Genomic DNA, 21,669 nt, shown 5'->3' on the forward strand with positions numbered 1-21,669 from the left:
AAGAGGAGACTAAAAGAACAGGCCGAGATCATCAACACCACATCTGTACAGCTGGCGACAACCCTTCCTGCCTACTAATTGCCCTGCCCTTTTGTTCTTTAGGAGAATAATAGGATCAACTCTTTCTAACAACAGATGCACATTTTAATGACATTTAAATGAAATGACAGACTGAAATAATTCCCTGAGAAAAACTACATGCAATATCATTTGATTCGGTGTTTGCATAAATTAACTTTTATTGAAGGAATTGGAGGCATATTTATGCATGTATAGGCATGTATTTAGGAGACAATACACTGAAGAGCTTTTTTTTTTATGTTAATATTCTTTGCAATAAACTGGTTTTCTTTTCTGATTCCATCTTAAGTGCCTTTCTCCTGGTAATTTGGAAGAGTAAACAAGCGGACTTACTTTCTATTTCCTTGAAGAAGTAGGAGCCTACGATGGAGAAGGTTAGAACGGATATGGGTAAGGCACAGTCGGACAGGATTTCGCGGACCCTTGCATGCAAATAGGGGCTGCAATTATAAAAAAAAACCAACAACTTTCCATTAGCATCCAACATACTCAGTTTTCCTGCTACCACAGTAATGGAGTAATCATTCAAACCACAGGCAGTGGCAAGCTCTATACTGAATGCTATTTCAGTCCAGTGCTGCTATTGTTCATTCTTCACTCTCAATATTATTTTAAAAAGTCCTTAATCATGTAATGTACATACTAGTTTTTTGAAAGCTAAACAGCAGAATCTCCGTTTATGGGAAATGTAGGCTCTGAAGTTTGATGAAAATCAGTGTGAAACCCAAAAGGGAACAAAATTTAAGATTCAGGCTTTGAAAAACACACACAGTCCTCAAGAGCTGACAGCTAGCTGTTATTTCCAGTTCCTCTCCCCCCCCCCCCCCCAGTGTGGGTTGTGTCTGCAATTTCCGGCTCCAGAACTTTTCCATTCTTTAACCATTCAAGTGGGAGATTTGTCAAAGGCTCCAAAAGGAGTTAAGGCAACCAATTCCCATGGACTCTCAGAGAGAGTTGGGTGCCCAGTTAACTGCCTCTTGTGCTTTTGGAGGAAAGTGAGATGAAGTACCTTTCCAGGAAATTATCATTTACAATATGGGAGTATATTTCTAAAAAGTTACCCCTTTTCCAGATCATTTAGAAAACAGTGAAATGGCAAAATTTGCCGACCATACACAATTACTCAAGATAGTTAAGTCCAGAGCAGACTGCGAGGTGTTACAAAGGGATCTCACAAAACTGGGTGACTGGGCAACAAAATGGCAGAAGAAAGTCAATGCCGATAAAGGAAAAGTAATGCACATTGGAATATAAATGGGTTCAGAAAAGAACTAGATAAGTTCCTAGAGAATAGGTCTGTCAGTGACTATTAGCAAAGATGGTCAGGAATGCAACCCCATGCTCTGGGTGTCCCTAGCCTCTGATTACCAGAAGCTGGGAGTGGACAATCACTCAGTGATTACCTGTTCTGTTCATTCCCTCTGCAGCACCTGGCATTGGCCACCAATGGAAGACAGGATACTGGGCTAGATGGACCACTGGTCTGACCCAGAGTGGCCGTCCTTATGAGATTAACTGAGTTTTAGCCACGGACCCTCCAAGAGAGGGTCAAAGGAAGCTTATATGACTGTCAACACTTTCAAAATCTACTAATGTCTTAAAACGCCCAGCCAGACATGGAAGCACGTCTTCCACTGATTAAACAAGATTTATTTAGTATTTGCATATTTGCTGAGCTGAGCAAATTCGGAGCCGAGCAAATTCGGAGCCCACCTCTGAATTTGGTTAGCAGGCACTCCTCGACAACCTGTATCGCTGCAGCTGCGCCACAGCTGTAGGTGACTGGGATTTTCCAGATTGCCAGCCAAATTAAGGCCTGTTCTTGTTCCCACTGAAGTCAATGGCAAAACTCTCACTAACTTCACTACGGGTCTCTCTACACTGCAGTTAAAAACAGCTGGCTGGCCCAGGCCAGCTAGCTTGGACTCACGGGCTCAGGCTAAGGGGCGGTTTAATTGCAGTGAAGACGTTTGGGCTCAGACTGGAGCCCAGTCTCTAGAACCCTGCAAGGTGGGAGAGTCCCAGAGGCTGGGCTGCACCCTGATGTCTACACCATTATTAAATGGTCCTTTAGCCCGAGCCCTGGAAGTCCAAGTCAGCTGGCCCGGACCAGCCACAGGTCTCTACTTGCAGTGTAGACATATCCTAGACTCAAGATAGGGATTTGAATCTGTAGAATGAAGGCTGAAGTGACTCACCTTTTCTTAAACTGATAAAGTGTATGACCAAGCCAAAGGGTTCCCAGCATCAACATGAGACTAAGGACAGCAGTTTCACGTCCATAATGCACGACCTCATTCATGCCCGTCTGATTCTCCAGCGACATAGACCTGCTCACTGATGAATTCATCAAGAAGCTGGTATTGATGCTGAGGCTTGGAATTACATCAGCACGTGTATTTTCCAAATAACTGTCTCCTTGGTGCTCATGGTAGTAATATTTCTTAAAAACTGCACGAAACAACCGATAGGCAAATGTTAGGATAGGTCTGTAACAATTCAAAGCAACTTGAGCTTGCAGTAACTTTCACAGCGCAATCTTTCTTTACCTGTAGTCACACAGGCGCCAACTCCGTGGATACTCCAGGGCTGGAGCACCCACGGGGAAAAAAAAGAGTGGATACTCAGCACCCACTGGCAGCCCCACTGATCAGCTCCGCCCATCCCAGATCAGCTGTTCAGCAACATGCAGGAGGGACTGGGGGGAAGGGGAGGAGTGAGGGTGGGGCGCACTTGGGGGAGGAGACGGAATGGGGCAGGAAGAGGCAGAGCAAGGGTGGGGCTTGGGGAAAGTGGTGGAGTGGGGGCGGGGCCTGGGGTGGAGCATTCCCCCACAGGAGCACAGGAACTTGGTGTCTGTGCACAGTCTAATACTCTAATGGCACATTCACGCTACTGAAGGTAAGAGAAACCAGATTATTAGGAGTTTATAATTTAGTTGTGAACAAAACGGTAGCTTGTTTTATAAATATAAGAAAATAGTTAGGCCATTTGTAAGTTACAATACAGAAATGTAAGTCCCTCCCCACCCTCAGATTGTTATCTGGTTTTGTTCCATGCACTGAATCATGGCTTTAAATTTTAAGAAGTAAAACTGTGGCAATTTCTTGCTCTAGTATACTAAAAATATGCACTTGGCAATAACTGAAAACATCCAAGGTAGAGTATACTCAGGAAAGTTACTATTATGAACATCCAGTAAGTACTTTCCGACACTCACCAGTGCATATTTTTGAAGATGTCCAAGTACGGTTTTATAGGACAGACAAATTAACTGGGAGATCATACATATGTAAACATGCTCCAAATCTGAATTTGCAAAATGCATTGAGATATGATGGTTTACCAGGGCTACTATAACTAGCTTAAAAATTTACCTCAATAAAATGACAAACGCAAACATGCCTTCTATAACTATCCAAGTTAAATACCCTATAATGCTTCATAAGGTCCATAAAATACATAGTAAGATAATCTACATTAAAGAGACTGCATCTAAGTATTTATAAAAGAGAGTAGCTGCTGTGAAGATGCTATTCCATTCTATAATTAAAATCAAAATAGTACTAGGGGCATACTTCTGGAAGGTTTGGTGCTGGAGGGGTCTGACCATACTTGATGGAAGATGTCATGGTCTCAGATGATGTGATCAGCAAGAGTCTGGGAAACTCATTAGGAAAAAAGGCAGCAAGGAAAGGGTCATGGGCGAAGAGGAAGATAAAGACAGCAACCAGCCAGGGCGAGAGGAGCAATGGAAAAGGAAGTCAATTAAGGGGAGAGGTATGTGCCAGCCACTGTGAAGAAAGTCAGCCAGCAAAGGTGGAATGGGACTTAGGAGACCTTGAAGTTGTGTGTCGACCTGGCTGAAATGTTTTCCTCAAAATATTTTCAGGGGCTGAATGTTTTTTTAAAACCATAAACATTTTGGCAGACATTTTTCATTTTGGTCAAAACCTTTTCGGGTTGATGAAAACCCAGAAAATGAAAATTTTGGGGTGACATTTTGGTTTTCAGAAACTGAACATTTTTCTTGAAAATGGTGTTTAGAAACCACATTTTATCTACAAAAACTGTAAAGTTTTTATAGAAAAAAAAATCCTGTGAAATGGAATTGGCATTTTTTGACCAGCTCTAGTTCCACAGGAGCGTGGTGCTGACTTCTCCGTTCTGCTTAGGAGCCTACCCAAATGCTCTTATGACCCTCTTTTAACTACCCTGCCATTTTAATGACGACTCCCAGGTTAATTCTATTGCTACTGCAGTAGTGCCTTGGGGCACCAGACAAAGAACAGGACTTCATTGTGCTGGGCACGACTGTACAAACAGGCAGTAAAAAGATTTCCTCAAAAGTTGACAATCTAGGTTATAAGAAGATGCAATAGGTGGACGAGATAAAGGAACGGATAAGGGATAACTATAAAACAAGCAAATTGTTATGCAATAACAGAGGTCTCAGTTCGCTACCCAGATGTGTATTTTTAAAATAAGTTTCAATACTGAGGTTTCAACTAGCACATTTAAAAAAAAATAATTTGCATAATTCATGTTCTACCTTCTAAATTTCTCTCAGATTTGAGATTGAACATTTTGCTTTTGTTGCTAGAATGACTTGCACTGTCAGTTTCAGTGCGATTCTAATGCAATTACACAATTCTGCAATGCAGCAAACACGGCAGGAGAATATTTATTACAATAAGTTTCTCTTGGATTATTATTATTTTCTAGTGGCTTTAGGTTAATGCATACATTATTTTTCTTAAAGAATGGCATTCTGGGCAAAAATTGTCTTGCTAGTTTCCTTTTAATAATAAAGACCAACCCTTTAGATTGGATGATTCTGAAATTTTGAACCATCACTGGAGTTTCCTTAAAGTAGAAGTCTGAAATCTGATTGGATAATGTACTAACTAGCCATTATATATCCCGACAATGCCCAGTACAGCCAAAAGTATATGCCCGTGATCTCTCATACACATCGCATGACAACAACTTCAGAAACTCAGCAGGAAAACGATCACAGAGGTATTAAATAATACCTCGATGATAATACACCTTTACCCCAACATAATGCGGTCCGATATAACGTGAATTCGGATATAACACGGTAATGCAGTGCTCCGGGGAGCGGGGCTGCTTTACCTCTTTATATCCGAATTCGTGTTACCGCAAGCAGTTCCTCCGCGCCACCCCCACCTTACTTGCTGCAGCCTCCCTGCCCCAGCTCGCCTCCGCCTCCTCCCACGAGTACGCCGCAGCTCCGCTTCTCCCTCCCTCCCAGGTTTGCCGCGCCAATCAGCTGATTGGTGCGGCAAGCCTGGAAGGGAGGGAGAAGCAGAGCAGCGGCGGTGTGCTCAGGGGAGGAGGCAGAGGCAGAGCGGAGGTGAGCTGGGGCGGGGAGCGGTTCCTCTCCCTACCCTGATATAACACGGTCTCACCTATGAGACAGTGAGATTTTTTAGCTCCCAAGGACCGCATTATATCGGGGTAGAGGTGTACGTGGCATTTCACTAGCACATCTTATCTGAGGATCTCAAAATGTTCTACAACATTAATTACACCTGCCACACCCCTGTAAAGTAGAGATGGTCATGCCCATTTTACAGATAGGTACAGAATACTGAAATGACTGGGCAGAAAGTCAGTGCTGGAGTTGTAAACAGAACCGAGAAGTTTTGGCCTGCAGTCTACTGCTCTGACCATTAAAAGGACACTCCTAATAATAGCAATGGCAATAATTCAGGAGGATTAATAGCCAGCTGGGGTTAAAGACCTGTAACAGCCTCAATTATTCCCAACTGACTGTTAACTCAATGGAAATAAACACTCTTTGCTTTGATGACTACTGACAAGGTTCAGATCCAAAAAGCAAAAAAGTCCAAGAAATTCAAAATAATGCTGACATTTTAAGTCATCCTTTTGGTCTAGTTGCCATAGATGTTCTGGGAACAGTAAGTGATTTCACATTCGGAACTACAGTAATACTGGAACACAACAGAGTAGGTTTAGAATTGAGCATAGATCTTAAAATGAATTTCAAGATTGTTACTGATTTGTGTCACTTCACATTTTAACTTAAACATAGCAGTTAGATTATACGTATTCACTTTGGATTAAATGTTGGGGAAACGTAGCTGATTTTACACCCGTATTTTACTTATTGTAATGTGTGGTCTGATTGGAATGATTGGCAGTTGGATAGATCAGTCTGCCATGTAACAAGGATTTAGTATTTAATATTCAGCTGCTGCACACTAAGCAGTCTTTTCAGAGACATTACACAACAGCTGAGTTCTTCGCACAAATTCAGTAGAGAAAACACTTTAAACTAGAAGATTGTATGCTTTAAATTGAACTGTCCTAGAATGCAGTTTAATTTCTAGTTCCCTCTGATCCCTCTAGTTCACCTTTGTTGTTTGCTTCAGCTGTTACAGAACTGTTTTCTGTAGAGTGCAAACGTCAAGATCAAACGCATGGCTTAGGTGGTTGGGCCATGAGTTGAAAACAATGGTCACTAGGATACTAAGAAGAATGCATGTGTTTGAATTACTAGATGTGATAATACCCCTCTCCCTAATTTCCTGCATATTTAAGGATACCTTGCAAAGCATATATAAAAGCAACATGGCTTAGCAAATTAAGAAAACAAACATGTTCTTCCTTGGGAGCAGTGCGTTGCTGGATGCACTCCCTGACAATGCTTTTAAGGTAGCAGGAAAGTCATAGCAGCATAGTGTCTGGCCAGCTGACGTGTTATGCAACTCGCCAGCATGCAGAAGTCTTCTGATCTCACCCTTATGATCTCCCTAGATGCATGACTGTACCTCAGTAATAAGGCAGGCAAAAACTAACATAGAAAGGTCAAGTGTTTTGCTGGGGTTATGGTGCAAGTTGGTAACAGGAGCCCGGATTAGAACTCTGGAGCCCCTGGATACAGGTCCTGTAGTCTGGAGTCCATGCAGCCTCTCATAACCCCCGAGTATCATCACTCCATCAGTCCACAGGAGAATTTACAAAGGATCAAAAGGGTCTGTGAAAGCCTCATTTCAGTGATGCTGCGCACACCCTTCCAACGTTCAATATGGTATACTGGACACACATGGGGATTTTTTATACTGTAGTAAAATCAGCCGATCTCAGAGGGGGCATAGCAACGGTGAACCTAAATATCCAAGGAGATGGGGAGATAGATATTTGGAAGAGTGTAACAGGATGTACTTAGAAAAGCCAGAAATACCATGGAGTTGAGCAGTGAGGACCATAGCAGTTTTAAACACATTCTAATGCAGAACATCCTTCAGTGTGAAAGACCTGTGCTCCTAAACTCCCATGGCCCGTGCTGAAAGCGGACTGTGAGATGTCTACAGCTGTTATAGGTGGGGCTGGTAGCACTGCCCAATATTAAAGTTGCCTGATACCACCCCATTATAAGACTCTGGTTTCAGTTGCTTATAAAACTTTGCCAAATGTTAACCATTGGGGTGGAAGTTTTAAATGTTCCTTGTCCACATCAGGCTGAATTTCTTTTGGAAAATTTCAGCCAAAATGGTTCAGCCACTTCTGAGAAGGAGGCTAGGGGAAAAAATACATTTTGTTGAACCTTTACTCTGAGAAGATCTAGTGCCCCCATGCTTTGGAGCAAGGACTTGAAGTTTGGCAAAGGATGTGCCTTTTGGCATCCCTGTGAAAATCTGCCTACATTTGGCCAAGTTATAAGCCATTTAACAACTGCACTTCACACATGCTAAGTAGAAATTTATTTTTTGCTTTGCATACAAATTTCTTGAAGATTCGGTCTGCATTGGGCATGCTCCAGCCAGGGGGTGAGCAGGGCTTTCCCTGCAATTCTAGTTCTGGGCTGTTGTGGGCCAGGCATTCGACTCGAGAGCATGGAACGTGCCTTTCCTATACGGTCAATGCCCCCTCTCCGCTGCTGAGCCCAGACAACATGGAGGCGGAAGCTGCCTGCTTTGAACACAGAAGGAACAAGAGACAGACCTTCAAGGCAGGGAGCAGGGGGAGTAGATTGGAACCAGAGGCTGGCAGGGAGAGTTGGGAGTGGGGTCAGAGATTGAAACAGAAAACCAAGGAGAGAGAGACTGGGAACCAGTGGGCTGGGGTGGCAGACTGGAACTGGGAGTGGCTGGTCAAGGAGACTCGGAGTATCTATCAGTGTATCCCATGGGGAGGAGCCAGGTTACAGGGGGAGAAATGGTATTGGCTAGGCAAAGACACTGGACAAGAAACTGAGTGGATAACAGCACAGGTTGGCTGCGGAGCTCAGAGCAGGAGCCTGGAACTGGAACTGGAAGCAAGTAGGGATGGGGAATGTAGTCAGAAGAGGTGATGACTGGAGGCTGGGAAGAGACAGATTGGATAAGGAGCTGGTGGGGAGGGAAACTGACACAGTTGGCAGGGGAGTCCAAAGAGATGATACTAGGATTTACTGGGCAAGGTGACGGGATTGGGGTGAGAAGTCTGAGGAGTGGAGACTGGGACTGGTCAGGTGAGGGGATGGGGAGCAAGGGATGGGGAAGAGACAATAGGACAAGGACAAGTTGGAGAGGACAAAAAGGGAGAATGGGCAGAAGAGTCTGTGTCCACAAGATCACATCCCTTCCAGCGCCTGGAATGGAACCTAGGATTTGTGACTCATCATTCCTCTGCTGTCAGCAAATATCCGTGAACCTCCTTTAGTTCTGGTCCACATAGAGGAGGACAGCTACTACCATCGATTACTCCATTAGTTCGAGTAGCAGAGGTGGCTGGGGTTTTTTTGTTTTATTTTTGATGGGGATGAGAGTTGTAAAGGTCCCAAGGGAGCATCCTGCATACAATTGGATTCTATCCCTGCATCTGCCACAGATTTTCCATTGGTAATCACTAATTGCATACTCCTCATTTTCTGGGTGACCAGCTTAAGATGCTAAAGTCTGATTTGCAGAAGTGCTGAGCACTCGCAGCTGCAACGGACGTCAATGGGCTTTGAACACAGGAAATGCTGCAAAATGCTAAGTACTCTTAGCAAAAAATAAGTACTAAGTACTCTTAGAAAAAATCAGGTCCTAGGCATGAAAATGGACACACAAAAATAGTGGATACTTTGGGCCTCAATCTCTCTGTACCTCAGTTCCCCATCTGTAAAATGGGGATAGAACTTTAACATTTGGGAAGCACTCAAACTACTGTCACAACACCACAGAAAATGGTAAATTAGTAATTCTGTCTTCAGAGCAGGTTGAATAGTGTGCAGTAAATAAGGCCTGGGGCCACACACTGAACAACGAGGAGAAAAAATACAGAAGAGCTGCTCATTGAGTGAGAGCAACCCATTCTGTGCTCTGAACGAGGCCAGGGTCCTGTGGGAAAAATAGTCCATGGTCATGCAGTTGAAGCCTGTGTCATAATGCATGTGCACAAGGGGTTCGAATTAATGCTCAAGCAACCCTAACTCTGGCATTTCCTAACTTTTTTCAGTGCTTCATTTTGCAGCCCGGATAATGTTTTTTTAAATGTACTTCTGGAGTGTGCGATATAAAGAGCAGAACCTGCAGGTTCTAAGAACTGCAAATCACACCATGGGACCACCTTCATTATAAAGGATTCGAGGCTGCAGAACTCAAAACCCCTTTCGCCCTGTTAGTATCAGGCAAAAAAAAAAAAAGGGTGGGGGGTAATAACATCAGCTAATCCCTCATTCAAAGAGTTTTCAAGGCAAGGCAAGGCAAAGCAAAAGGAACACTGCCTTTAGCATGCAGTTTCTGTAAGGAGCTTTCATCTGGTTTGTGCCCCATCCTGTTGCCTGACTCACGCGAAGGTAAAGACTGCAGGAGATTTGTTACTCTTACTTACCCATGGTCAAACACTGCAGAGGTGTACAGCAGAGAATTCATGAACTGTGACCAGTCTGGCCGAGAGACCAGAAACGCTTAGTTTAGATGCATCCTGACAGGCGTTGCTACAAAACCTGTATGTTTCCCTTTAAGGGAGCTGGACTGGTATAGCAGCTCATTCTGAAGTCATCTGTGCCGGTCTCCCTCCGTATCTGGCCACAGGTGGAGTGTCTTTATGTTACCCAGCACCTCGTGGTGCCTTGTGTTTCGAGGGTGCCGGGGCACTGCACAGTTAAGGGCTGACAGGAGGTGAACCCTGGCGATTTTCAGAGGGGCTGTACTCGACCTGCTCTAAGGGGCGCAATCTAAACGGTACCCAGTTCGCATTGAGGACGTCCCGTTTCAAACAGGACTACGTTAATGTGCTCTAGGTACCTTTTAGTGTGCACCAGCAGGATCGACACAGGGCAGCTGGAGCACAACGCTTCAGAGCGCTCTGCATTTTACATCCCTTCAGCCCGGGCATAGACTGCAAGGAGCAACTTTCACATAGCCCAGTACAACTGACGTGGACTCCAGAGCCCAGGTAGGTTACTCAAAGGGTTAAGGTTTTCCCCCCCCCTGCTATGCCCCACTTGCCCCAAAGTTCGCTGTGCTATTGATGGAGGAAGGGAGGATGGGTGCAGCCAGTCCACTGAATCTAAAATGATGGTGAATTTTTGTTGAACAGGGCTTTGAAGAGAAATGAAACGGTTCAGTAAAATGTACGTGGGTGGCAGGAAGCAAAAATTTCTACAGTGTCACTAAATTGCACCTTCTCCTTTCGATTTGAGTGTCTGATCCTAACAGAACAGCTGAAACAAGAGTGTCTATAATACAGCCTACATATCCAAAATAAAACCTTGTCATGAATCATCTTCCCATCAACACATTTTAGAAAAACTGAAGACCCTTCATGAATACTTAATAGACAACGAATGCTGTGTATACTGCAAATCACATTTTGCTGGGAGTTCTATAGGATGGTTTGCCTTGAAAAGAAATGGAATTTATGGTTGAAACCTAGTTATTTTCTTTCTACAGCAAAACTAAGCATGGATCAGAACTGAAACACACCACCTTCTTTCAGTGCTTACCTTTAATAATCCCTTTGAGTGCATCAAGCACAAATGTGATTGATATAAAAAGTGCAATGATTTCTTCTGTTGATCTACCAAAAAAAAAAAAAAAAAAGCTCCCATGGATTAATATGGTCAGAGTCACAAAGTCTGAATACCCCCCAATATATTAATATACTTGTTATTTTATGAGGAAAGTGTACAGATTTTAGTTAAACACTGATTTGGATGATAGAACTAGCAAGTCTTGAAAACATCTTGCAAGCAGAAGTACTAAAAACTTGAATGTCCAAACCCAAAACTATATTCTCAGTTGAGAATATTCTAGTTTTGTAACATAGCGCTTGTTTACATGACATTTAGTTTGCTGAAAGTGGGGGTACCAATCTACAGTGCACCAGCCTGCTGAAGACTAACGGTCTCTGCAGACCCTGCTGATGTGTATTAACAGTTCATTAATGTGCTTTGATCTCCTCCTCTTTGAAACAGGACTAGATCAAAGCTCATTAATGAGCTGTTAATGCACATCAGCAAGGTCCACATGGAAAATTAGTCCATGGCAGGGTAGCGTCGGTTCAGTTCATACCCCAACTTGCTGTGAACTAATTGTTCATGTAGACAAGCCCATAGATTTTATAGCAAGTTCACATTTAGGAATTTCTGGAACATATGATTTTCTGTTTGCTGAATAATATAATCAAAATGGGACTTCCCTTGAAAAAAGCAAGAGGTACCTTTTAAAGAGCTTCATTACAAGACTGAAGTTAAAGAGAGAATACAGCACAAGAAAAAAACTGTTCCACAGTCCAATCCAGGCGTAGAAAGCACTAAAATCCAAGCTGTAGTCATCACAGATCCCTCGGATCACTGCAACAACAGTAAAACATTCAGTGGTGGATTCACGTTTTTAAGACATTATAGATAAACCACTCAGATTTATAGAGTTTAAGGTCACAAGGGACCATTAGATCAAGTCTGACCTGCATGTCACAGGCCATTAAATTTCATCCAGTTACCCTTGTACTGAGCCCAATGAATTGTATTTGGCTAAAGCACTAATTCGTTCAAAGGCAATAAATGGGCAATAGTTTTGATTCCATCTGTCAACACTACGGACCGTTCCAGATCTAAATGGAGGTTTAACGCTCACAGGAAAGAGAAAGAGAGAGAGGTCTTGCATTACATAGCTTGACCCTTTGGCTGCTGTTGAATTTTCTAGGTACCATGTAGCCAAATCTGATACAGCACATCTTAACATTCCATTCGTTCTTGTTAACGACCACTGGTAGCATAGCACACACAGAGGACCCGTCAAAAAAGTGTTAACATAATGTCAGTACCAATGTTTAAAGAATGATAATTGGGTGGATGGGGGCGGGGGGGGGGGAGACTGTTCAAATGTTTCTTCTGAAGGTAGCCAAGTAATAAGTATCTCTCTAGTGGAGAGCTAAGCCACCAAACCACCCCACTGTAATTTGACTTATTGGACCTATAATGGAAACACTGGTGGAGCCAACTCCCCTGTACCTTCAGCTAAGAAAAGGCTACCGTCACTGGTGAGCCATTGCTGAAAATCCACTTGTCACACCTGATCAGGACTATATATTAACGATGCATATTGCAGTCCCTGATCCTCAATGCATACAAATATTTATTCCCAAGTGAGAACAAAAACACATCCCACGGAAATTCAATTTTATTCTCATAAAAAAGCTGTATACTTTTTTTCATTTAAAATTATTCTGTTAGAAATCTCAGTGAAACAACACTCCCTAAATCCCTTTTCCAGGGCTGAAAGCAGGTCTGTAAAGTTTAGCTTTGCGTAGTTGTAGGCCTAGGATAGATTTACCTAGCGCAGCTCTAAGGAACGCAAGGCTCTCAGAGTGTTATCTCACCGATTCTGAGTGCAGTATGTTCTCTTCCATCCGCATTGTACTTTGGTAAACTTACCATTGATGTACAAAGCTAAAGGAGCTGTGGTTAAGAGTACAACTAGTGGCTGCCCTGAAAACAGAGCATAAAGAAGTCCACCGATACACTGGCCAACAATTGTCTTCTGCACATCTAAAAATAATGAAAAAGTAAGTTTTTTTAAGCCCAACTATTTACAAATGCACTTCCTACTAAGGGTATGGCTACACTGCAATTGCCTGAGGCAGGAGCCTTGGCTCTGGACCCCACGAGGAGGGAGGATCTCAGAGTCCAGTGTCCAGCCCAAGCCTGAAGGTATAAAACACAATTAAACAGTCCCTAAGCCTGAGCCCCGTGAGCCCGAATCAGCTGACACAAGCCAGCTGCAGGTGTTTAATTGCAGCATACACATGCCGTTAGCGATCAATTAGATTATTATTGCACTAATGTAAACCACCCAAGTCATGAATGCTAGCCACTAACAGCACTTACCGAGAGCAAGACACTCCAAACAAGGGACTACCCACAGATAGCAGTTAATACACAAAGGGCACAATCATTACTAGGGAATTCAAATTGATGGTACATAACCAAACTTACATTAATAGTCTAAAGAGAGACTTGGGATCCCAGGGAATTGCCCTTTCACATGGGGAGTAGAGGAATTTTTTTAAAGCAGTGGGTCTCAAACTTATTTGATTGCACCCCCCTTCTTTGTGTCTGTAATAGTTTGCGCCCCCCCCCCTTACACACCCACCCACCCATTGCCGGACAGGCAGAGCAGAGAGCCATGGCTGCTGGCTGGGTACACAGCGGCAGCACAGAAGTAAGGGTTGCAACGTGAAAAGGGACATTTGTCAATATCACTTTTCACAGCAGACTTACGACCCATTGCCAACCTCACTGCTGCTGCTGCCTCCCTGGGGCCGACAGCTGCGCCACTGCCTCCTGGTGAGAGCCTGAACCCGGGTAGTGGGGTTCCAGCTGTCAGCCCAAGGCAGCGGTTGTCCCCTTTATCCCTGCCCCCGCCTCCCCGGTGTGCATGGCCCTTCTGCATGAGCCCCAGCCTCCTGGGGCTGACAGTCCCAGCCCTGCTGCCCGGGGCTGACAGCTGGAGTGCTTAAAAAAAAACAAACAAATGCACAGCTTGCACCTTCCTTGACACATTCCTGCACCTCCCTTGGGAGGCATGCCTCATAGTTTGAGAGCCACTGTTTGAAAGTGAAGCAAAGAGCAATTTTTCATTCATAAGTAGTACACAAAACAGGGTTGGATTCTCATCTGCACTAAGCTGCTGCTGAATTGCAAGCACAACGTAAAGGGGCCTTAGTGCAAAGAGCAATCAGGCCTACAGCAGGGATAGGTTGGGTGAACTAGAAGAGTGAGCAAATGTCTTCCACCAGGCTAGTTATTTGTATTACAATAGTCCCCCAAAGCCCCAGTCAGAAGCGGGGCCCCATTGTGTTAGGTGTTGTACAAACACATAAGCGTGGACTTACAACCCTTTGCACAGGATTACCTTTACTGTCATTGCAACACAGGTAGCAAGAACACAATGATAGGTCTGTACTTGTCTATGTACCTAGGGACACCAGAAAAGTTTGTATATAGATACAGATTCGTTTTTCTAATCTATTAAAAGAAATAAGGTGGGAGAACAACTGTCCATATTGTTACTGGAAAAGAAGTCCTTACCGACGTCTCCTCCACCAGACCTCGCTTATTTCATTATTTCCCCCAAACAGACGTAAAACAACCCTGACTGACAGATGGAGATAGGATTTTAAACCAAAAAGAGTGGGAAGCTCACCAATAACTCCTCTTGTGTTTTCATCATTTAGGGAACCAAATGCAATGGATGGCAGGAGGCAGGCAAAATATAAAAAGATCATCGTTGTGATGTATTTTCCTATGGCCTTGTTATTCCCAATAATCCCTGAAACAAACCAAAAATAGCGGTATTAATAATCAATAGCACAGTTGATTCTATGGCATTAAAACATTGCTCAAAAGACAGTCATGCAGATCATTAGTTATTGGGGACAATAATTTAATGGCTAAAATGAAAAACTGGAAACGTAGTCTGCATCCATTTAAAAGATACAATTTCCTGATGGGGTTTATGCCCAGCTATAGTACAAAGGCAAGCGATGGCAGATAACCCATAAGTAGTGAACATAGGTATGAAAGAATGTTCAGTGTTTCAACTTGAAAACCTACCTTTCTTAAGGAAAATTCCATTTCTGTTGAGGTGGGTTTTTTGTTTGTTATTTACAAACTATATCTGATTTTTCATTACGTTCCCATTTAGAAATTATTTACAGATACTTCTTAGGGACCAAGGAAGTGACTTAGGTGAAGGAAGCTGAACCAGTTGGGATAAAGTAACAACCAAACCTCAAGCCAAAGGTTTATTCGGAGGGTTGAATAAAAAAAAGGGTAAATTATTTTTCATTTTAGTGCACCTCTGCGCTCCCATCCGGGACTTACTGTATTAAATTTAGATGAATTATATGGCCCAAAGATATTAACATAAATCCAGTCACTATCCAACATTAAACATGGTTTGGGGTTCGGTATAGAGGCCCCTCAGCCTGCTTAGTACCTAAGCCAACACACCATTAAAAATCCATTTAACCTTTTGTTAAAAAAAAAAAAGAAAGAAGGGACACCAGTTAAAGCATTTGAAATGTAAATTATTGAGCAAGACTTTTATTTTACCCCTTTTCCTGGAAAGGGTCTTTACAGGGGAAAATACCTTGTGTGACAGTCTCTCAGGTGGTATCAAAGATGGTAATAACTGTCCTGGTGGGGAAAAGAGAAGATATTAGTTGAGATGGGCTGGAGCCATTGTTGTGGATGCTGTTGTTAAAGTCCAACCCTGTTTGATCTCTGGTGGTGTTTGGGATTCATCTGTAACTGGTAGGGTTGGCAAGGTCTTCTGGATCCATCTCTCTGGCTCGGTCTAGTCAGGACATTTCTCAGAATCAGGATGATGAAGGTCCAGGGCTCCTAGGAAATGGTGAGGTTGGCAGCCATGATGATGAAGCTTGCTTCAGTAGCCTCTGTCTGTTCTTCCTTACTTCCTCCCCAAAATAACTCTCTTTCAGGACCCAAAAAGAGAGTGATGGGTGGAATAGCCCATCCCTTCATCATTTTGTCCTCCAATTAGGCCCAATATCCGACGAGCCCATTTTGGTACATTAATTTCTGGTTCAACGGCTTCTTGTTTTACCAAACATGATCTTAACACAGTCCTTGAAATGCATCACCATGACCTTTTTGTTTGGACTCATTTAGTCTCTTTGTCTGGTTTTCTTGCACTTGTTTACAACATTCATTATGAAAAACAACTTGACCGGTTTTTCCATCCACATTTGCTATAGGTTATTGTAACATTTTGTCAACTTTCACATACTTTTTACTGTTGAGCTTACAATTAGGGCAGCTTTTTAAAAACAGACCAGAATTGGAAATGCCAAAAATGCCACCAGATAGCCTGTTCTAGCAGACAGGCATTCTAGCATCATCAGAAACAGGAAACACTGGAAATCTCAAAGGAAAACATGGTTTTGTTAGACCTGCAGCCTAATTTTCCAGACCCAAGAAGTTTGGACAGTTTGGACGAGGATCAAAGCCGCAGCCACATGTTAGGGGTTCTTAACTAAAAATCAAGCTTATGAACATTTTGCAGTTTGTCCTTTGTTAGGGCATGGCTACACTGGCAGATGTAGAGCACTTTGAGTTAAGCCTTCGTAGAGCGCAGTAGGGAAAGCGCTGCAGTCTGTCCACACAGAGAGCTGCAAGCGCACTGGCGTGGCCACATTCGCAGCTCTTGCAAGGGCCACAGAGAGCAGTGCATTGTGGTAGCTATCCCAGCACGCAAGTGGCTGCAACGTGCATTTCTAATAGGGGTGGGTGGGGTGGAGTGTGACAGGGAGTGTGTTCTGTGTGTGTGGGGGAGAGAGAGTGGGGTTTCGGGGGGCTGAGAGCATGTCAGCATTCTATCTTGTAAGTTCAGACAGCAGCAGACACCTCCCCCCGCAGCCCCTCTCTCTCACACACACATAGCGCATTCCACAGTAATGGTTGCTCTGTCTCGGAGCAGATAAGCAGCCCGATGTCAGAAACAGAGCTTTCAAAGGGCATATCTGCATTCCTGCAGCGATTCCAAAACAATGAGAAGAGTGGCCACTTGACTTAAGGGGATTATGGGACGTTTCTGGAGGCTGATCAGATTGCAGCAATGCAACACCTCGTTCACGCTGAGGCCCGGGTGTTTCAGCCAAGGCACACCAAGCGTTAATCTTCTCGCCAAGGTGGAGTACCAGGAGCGCTCTACATGCCTTGCTAGTGTGGACAGGTAGTGAGCTAGGGCGCCCAGGGCTGCTTTAATGCGCTCTAACTCACAAGAGTAGCCAAGCTCTTAGTTTCAATATGCTAATCAATGGTCTTCTCAGCTCATAATACTTTTGATAGGAAAAACAACCACCAGGAACTACACTGTCCCAAACGGAAATCTGATAATGTTATAGGCTTGAATCATTAACACACAGGGGAAAAAACAGTTTATTTGATTTGATAATTTTACAGAAACAAGTGATACAATACAAGAATGCCCATGTTAAGGTTATATGCAGTATTGCTGCGTTGGTCCCAGGATATTAAAGAGACCCGGCGGGTGAGGTAATATCTTATATTGGACGAACTGAATGAACTCTCCTCACAAAACAAGATAAGACAAAAACACTATATCACTTGTGGGCGAACACTTTTCACAAAGCTATCACTCGGTATCTGACCTCTCGGTCCTTGTCCTCAAAGGAAACCTACATAAAACCTTCAAAAGACAAAGCCTGGGAGTTTAAATTCATAACTTTGCTAGACACTAAAAATCATGGTCTTAAAAATAAACACACTTGATTTTTGGCTTATTACAACAATGGTAACCCGCTAAGCCCCCCTTTTTTGTCTTATGACTGCAGGGGTGTTAATGGGTCACTTCACCTTGAATGGCCCCTTAGATTAGAACAGCTGTTAACTACTTACGCCAAACAATCTGCTCCACCTTGTATTTAACTGTGTCACTCTGTTTACATACCCCAGACCTGAAGAAGAGCTCTTTGTTGCTCAAAAGCTTGTCTCTCTCACCAACAGCAGTTGGTCCAACAGAATACATTACCTCACCCACCCTGTGTCTCAAAGGGCATGTTTATACTACAGCCTATGTCGGCAAAATTTATGTCGCTCAGAAGTGTGAATATTCCACCCCCAAGCGACATAAATTACACCAGCATAAGAGCTCCTGCACACAGTACTAAGTCGGCAGGAGAGCTTGTCCCGTCGGCATAGAGCGTCTTCAGCTATATGTATAGACATGGCCTCATATCCTGGAACCAACACAGCTACAGCAACGCTGCAAATTCATTGAGCTGCTGTTTCTTTCTGTACATACAAATATACCATGTGTAAAATTAGCATTTTTAACTTCAAATATTTATCACAATGATGTTTTTTCTTTTAAGTCAATGTCTGATGAGAGATCTAACAGGTTTATTTGCAGCCCAGAAACTGACCCAGTCCACTTCATCTGAAAAAAATGCAGGATGCATCATGACAGTATATCATTTGGAACAGCCTAATAAAACGAGTGGAAAAACAAACCACCTTCCTCTGACTGGGCAGTGTACGTTTGCAGCACAATCAGCTTGCAGTCCAGCTGTGACATTTGAGTGATTGACTGTTAGAGAAACTGTGACTTAAAACGGAGGTACCTCTATGAATTCAAACTGCCGGGGACAATGTTTATTTGTACCATTGCTCTATTTTTTGCGCTCTATAAATTTCCAAAATATTCAGTTAACTGTGTTGAGGTAAAAGTTAATTAATAAATAAATAAATAAATAAAAATTGGTATCTGACTTTAAAAAAAACACACACAGAATTTTCTGGAGAATGCACAGATTAGAGTACTGTTGGCCTCAATTTACTTTCATATTCATGTTTATAACACAATTGATAAAAAGGGCTCAGTCGGAGGCTGACACATTTAGACCTACTAATTTTACATTTATTGAATAAACTTGAGGCATGCAAGGAGACGTGTGGGCATAGCTATTAGTAAAGCAAGTGTATTAGCCGTTGAATAAAAATCAGCTGAAAAGTTCAATTACACGGATGTGCTTCACAGACAAAGCCACATCTTTTAAACCCAAGGCAAACAAAGCATCAGTCAGGTTTAAATTATAAAATATACTTGGCAGATGACATCCTCGGAGTCATTCCGAAAGAAGGGCAACATATACACATGCCATGCTGCAGTGCCACATTAGAGATATTTTTGAACTGTATTATGAATTGTTAGGGTAGACCCGGCTTTCTGATCTACCTCTCAGATCCATCCCCATTAAGAATAACGTAATCTCACAGTAATTTGCGGGAAGAGCGAAAGAGAGAAGTGAAAGGGAGAAGCGAGTCTGCTTTGTGTTCTTGAACAGCACAGATGGCCAGAATGAAGAATTTTTTTCTCCTTAGAGGAAGGCTGCTTATGAGAACACGTTCTTTAAGCTGGAATGCTCTATATTCAACAGATTCTTTCTTGGGTAAAGGGAAAATTCTCAAATTCAGTTTCCTGAACCTGAGTGTAAACAAACAGAATGCTCAGGGGGATTCTACCAACTTAATATCTTGTATTTCTTTTGGCTATTTATTATTTCCTGCCGACTTCTGTCCGCTTGGCAGGATGTATATTCACACGCATCCATATTTTTTTAATGGGCTTCACTTTCAACAAGAGGGCCCGAGCTGGGTATGGAAATGCCGAGAGTCTGTACAATTTGGCACTTGAACATAGCCAGAGATGGGGCTTTAGGAAGGCAAAACCCATCAAGCATTTAAAGTGAGAGAGCAAAACAGACAGATCAGGAGAGTGGCCACCTATTTAAGTTCACGTGAGTATTTACCAAAGGCGAGCTGCGGGCTCAAATTGCACTTGCAGGCTTAGGTGCTGATCAGTTAAGGCATTTTGCATGTTTGCAAAACACACCCTTTTCCAACAAGTCAGATTAATGACAGCACTTAAACTAAGCTTTTTACCTTTAAAGTTCTTTATAAACATCTTGTTCCTGGTGAGTATTATTGTACCTCACTATGGCCCTGATCCTGCAAAACACAAACACATGCATCATTCGGCTCACGTCTGTAGTCCTTCAATAGGACTGTTCACTTGGGCAAAGTTACATGCATGCTTAAGTGCTGTGCAGGATCCAGGCCTATGAGGGCAATCCTACTGATTTTAATTACAAAAAACTTGCATGGTGAGGTCATAACATAAGACTGGGTCAGACCAGTGGTCCATCTAGCCCAGTATCCTGTCTTCTGACAGTGGCCAATGCCAGGTGCTTCAGAGGGAATGAACAAAACAGGTAATCATCAAGTGATCCAACCCCTATTGCCCATTCCCAGGTCCTACTCAACATGAGTAAGGGTGGCAGAATAGGGTCAACAATAATTAATCTCAAACTCCGGTGAGACAGAGAAACTGAAGCAATGAGATGCTAAGTGATCATCACAAGGACACAGAGGGTCAGTGTTATTGCTGACAACAAAATCCAGGAACACCTGTATCTTACTTCAGTGCACTTAGCTAATCATCAGTGTACATCTTTAAATTGTTTCAAAAGTTCTCTCTTTGTATTGCACTGGTAGAGTAAAATAGCAAATCACAAAAAAAACCATTATACATTTAAAAAAACATACTGAAGGAATGGAAAAACAACATTTAAGAATACAGAGAATGTGTAAATCTTATGTATGATAAAAAAAAACCAGGGATATTTATTTATTTATTTGGGAAAATGTAGGCAGTTTTTCCAAAATCTGTATGATTTCATCAGGAATTTTAACTAAAATCTGCAGAATTTTTTAGGGACAAGTTCAGCAATGGAAAATCCTGAATTTGGCCCTATTATTTTATTAATTTTATACATGATACTGGTAAATCAAAAGGAGAGTAACTCAAATATTTCAATAAAGTTATTAAAAGACAACTGCTGTTGGACCAAAGTTTATAGAAACAAAGCAAAATCCCACAAGCCAAACTGCAGGAGCTCAACAGTTCATAGCTCACCATGCATTTCATTTTACCCCCAGTTTTAAAGGACAGTTACAAGTGTCCCAGTCATTTGCATAATTCAAGTGTATCAAACCCAAGTGCTTCAGGCAAGAAATACAATCTCTATACAAATCATACACACCCCTAGAATCCTGTTGTGACATCCTGGTTCCATTGACATCAAAGGTGCTAGGATTTCACCCCTAGTCTTTCTGCTGCAAAAACACAAGCCTCTTATGCACTAAAGCACTCTTCTTTAGCTAGCACTAGCAGATCCCTTATCTTCACTTGAGGACAAAGCCACTAGGACAGCAAAATCCCCCCTTTCATGACATTCCAAAGACAATTTAACGGCTGGTCTTGTTGGCCTGCTCATACATTGCTACTGTGTCTTCTGCTCAGACTGCACACTCCACTTCAATAAAAAACAATGCCTTTGCTGTCACGTGAACCTCTGATGAGGCATGCATGGCTGTTTCTTAGTTTGGATAATTCAAATACCCCATTTGCAGTACCATGCTGCTTTGAGATGATCCAGAAACTTCATGGCCTTGGTCTCCTTCAGACCTGGTGCTTTGTGGAAGATGCTCACGGTTTCTCATCTGTTTTTCATCCC

At 42.8% G+C, this 21,669-nt stretch overlaps 1 protein-coding gene across 3 annotated transcripts in view; it reads right to left on the minus strand.

Moving 5' to 3' along the window:
• SLC4A11 (solute carrier family 4 member 11) overlaps positions 1-21,669 on the minus strand; it is a 154,707-nt gene that overhangs the window by 20,880 nt on the left and 112,158 nt on the right. For all 3 annotated transcript variants that reach the window (XM_073342968.1, XM_078852611.1, XM_073342965.1), the window contains exons 10-15: positions 14,751-14,876; positions 12,980-13,093; positions 11,764-11,896; positions 11,048-11,121; positions 2,280-2,532; positions 415-521 (exon numbers count right to left, since the gene is read on the minus strand). In XM_073342968.1, coding sequence (XP_073199069.1) covers positions 415-521; positions 2,280-2,532; positions 11,048-11,121; positions 11,764-11,896; positions 12,980-13,093; positions 14,751-14,876 — 807 coding nt within the window. The remainder of the gene's footprint in view (positions 1-414; positions 522-2,279; positions 2,533-11,047; positions 11,122-11,763; positions 11,897-12,979; positions 13,094-14,750; positions 14,877-21,669) is intronic.

The sequence above is a fragment of the Lepidochelys kempii genome, chromosome 4 (genome assembly GCF_965140285.1).
Source record: "Lepidochelys kempii isolate rLepKem1 chromosome 4, rLepKem1.hap1, whole genome shotgun sequence".
NCBI classification, from domain to species: domain Eukaryota; kingdom Metazoa; phylum Chordata; order Testudines; family Cheloniidae; genus Lepidochelys; species Lepidochelys kempii.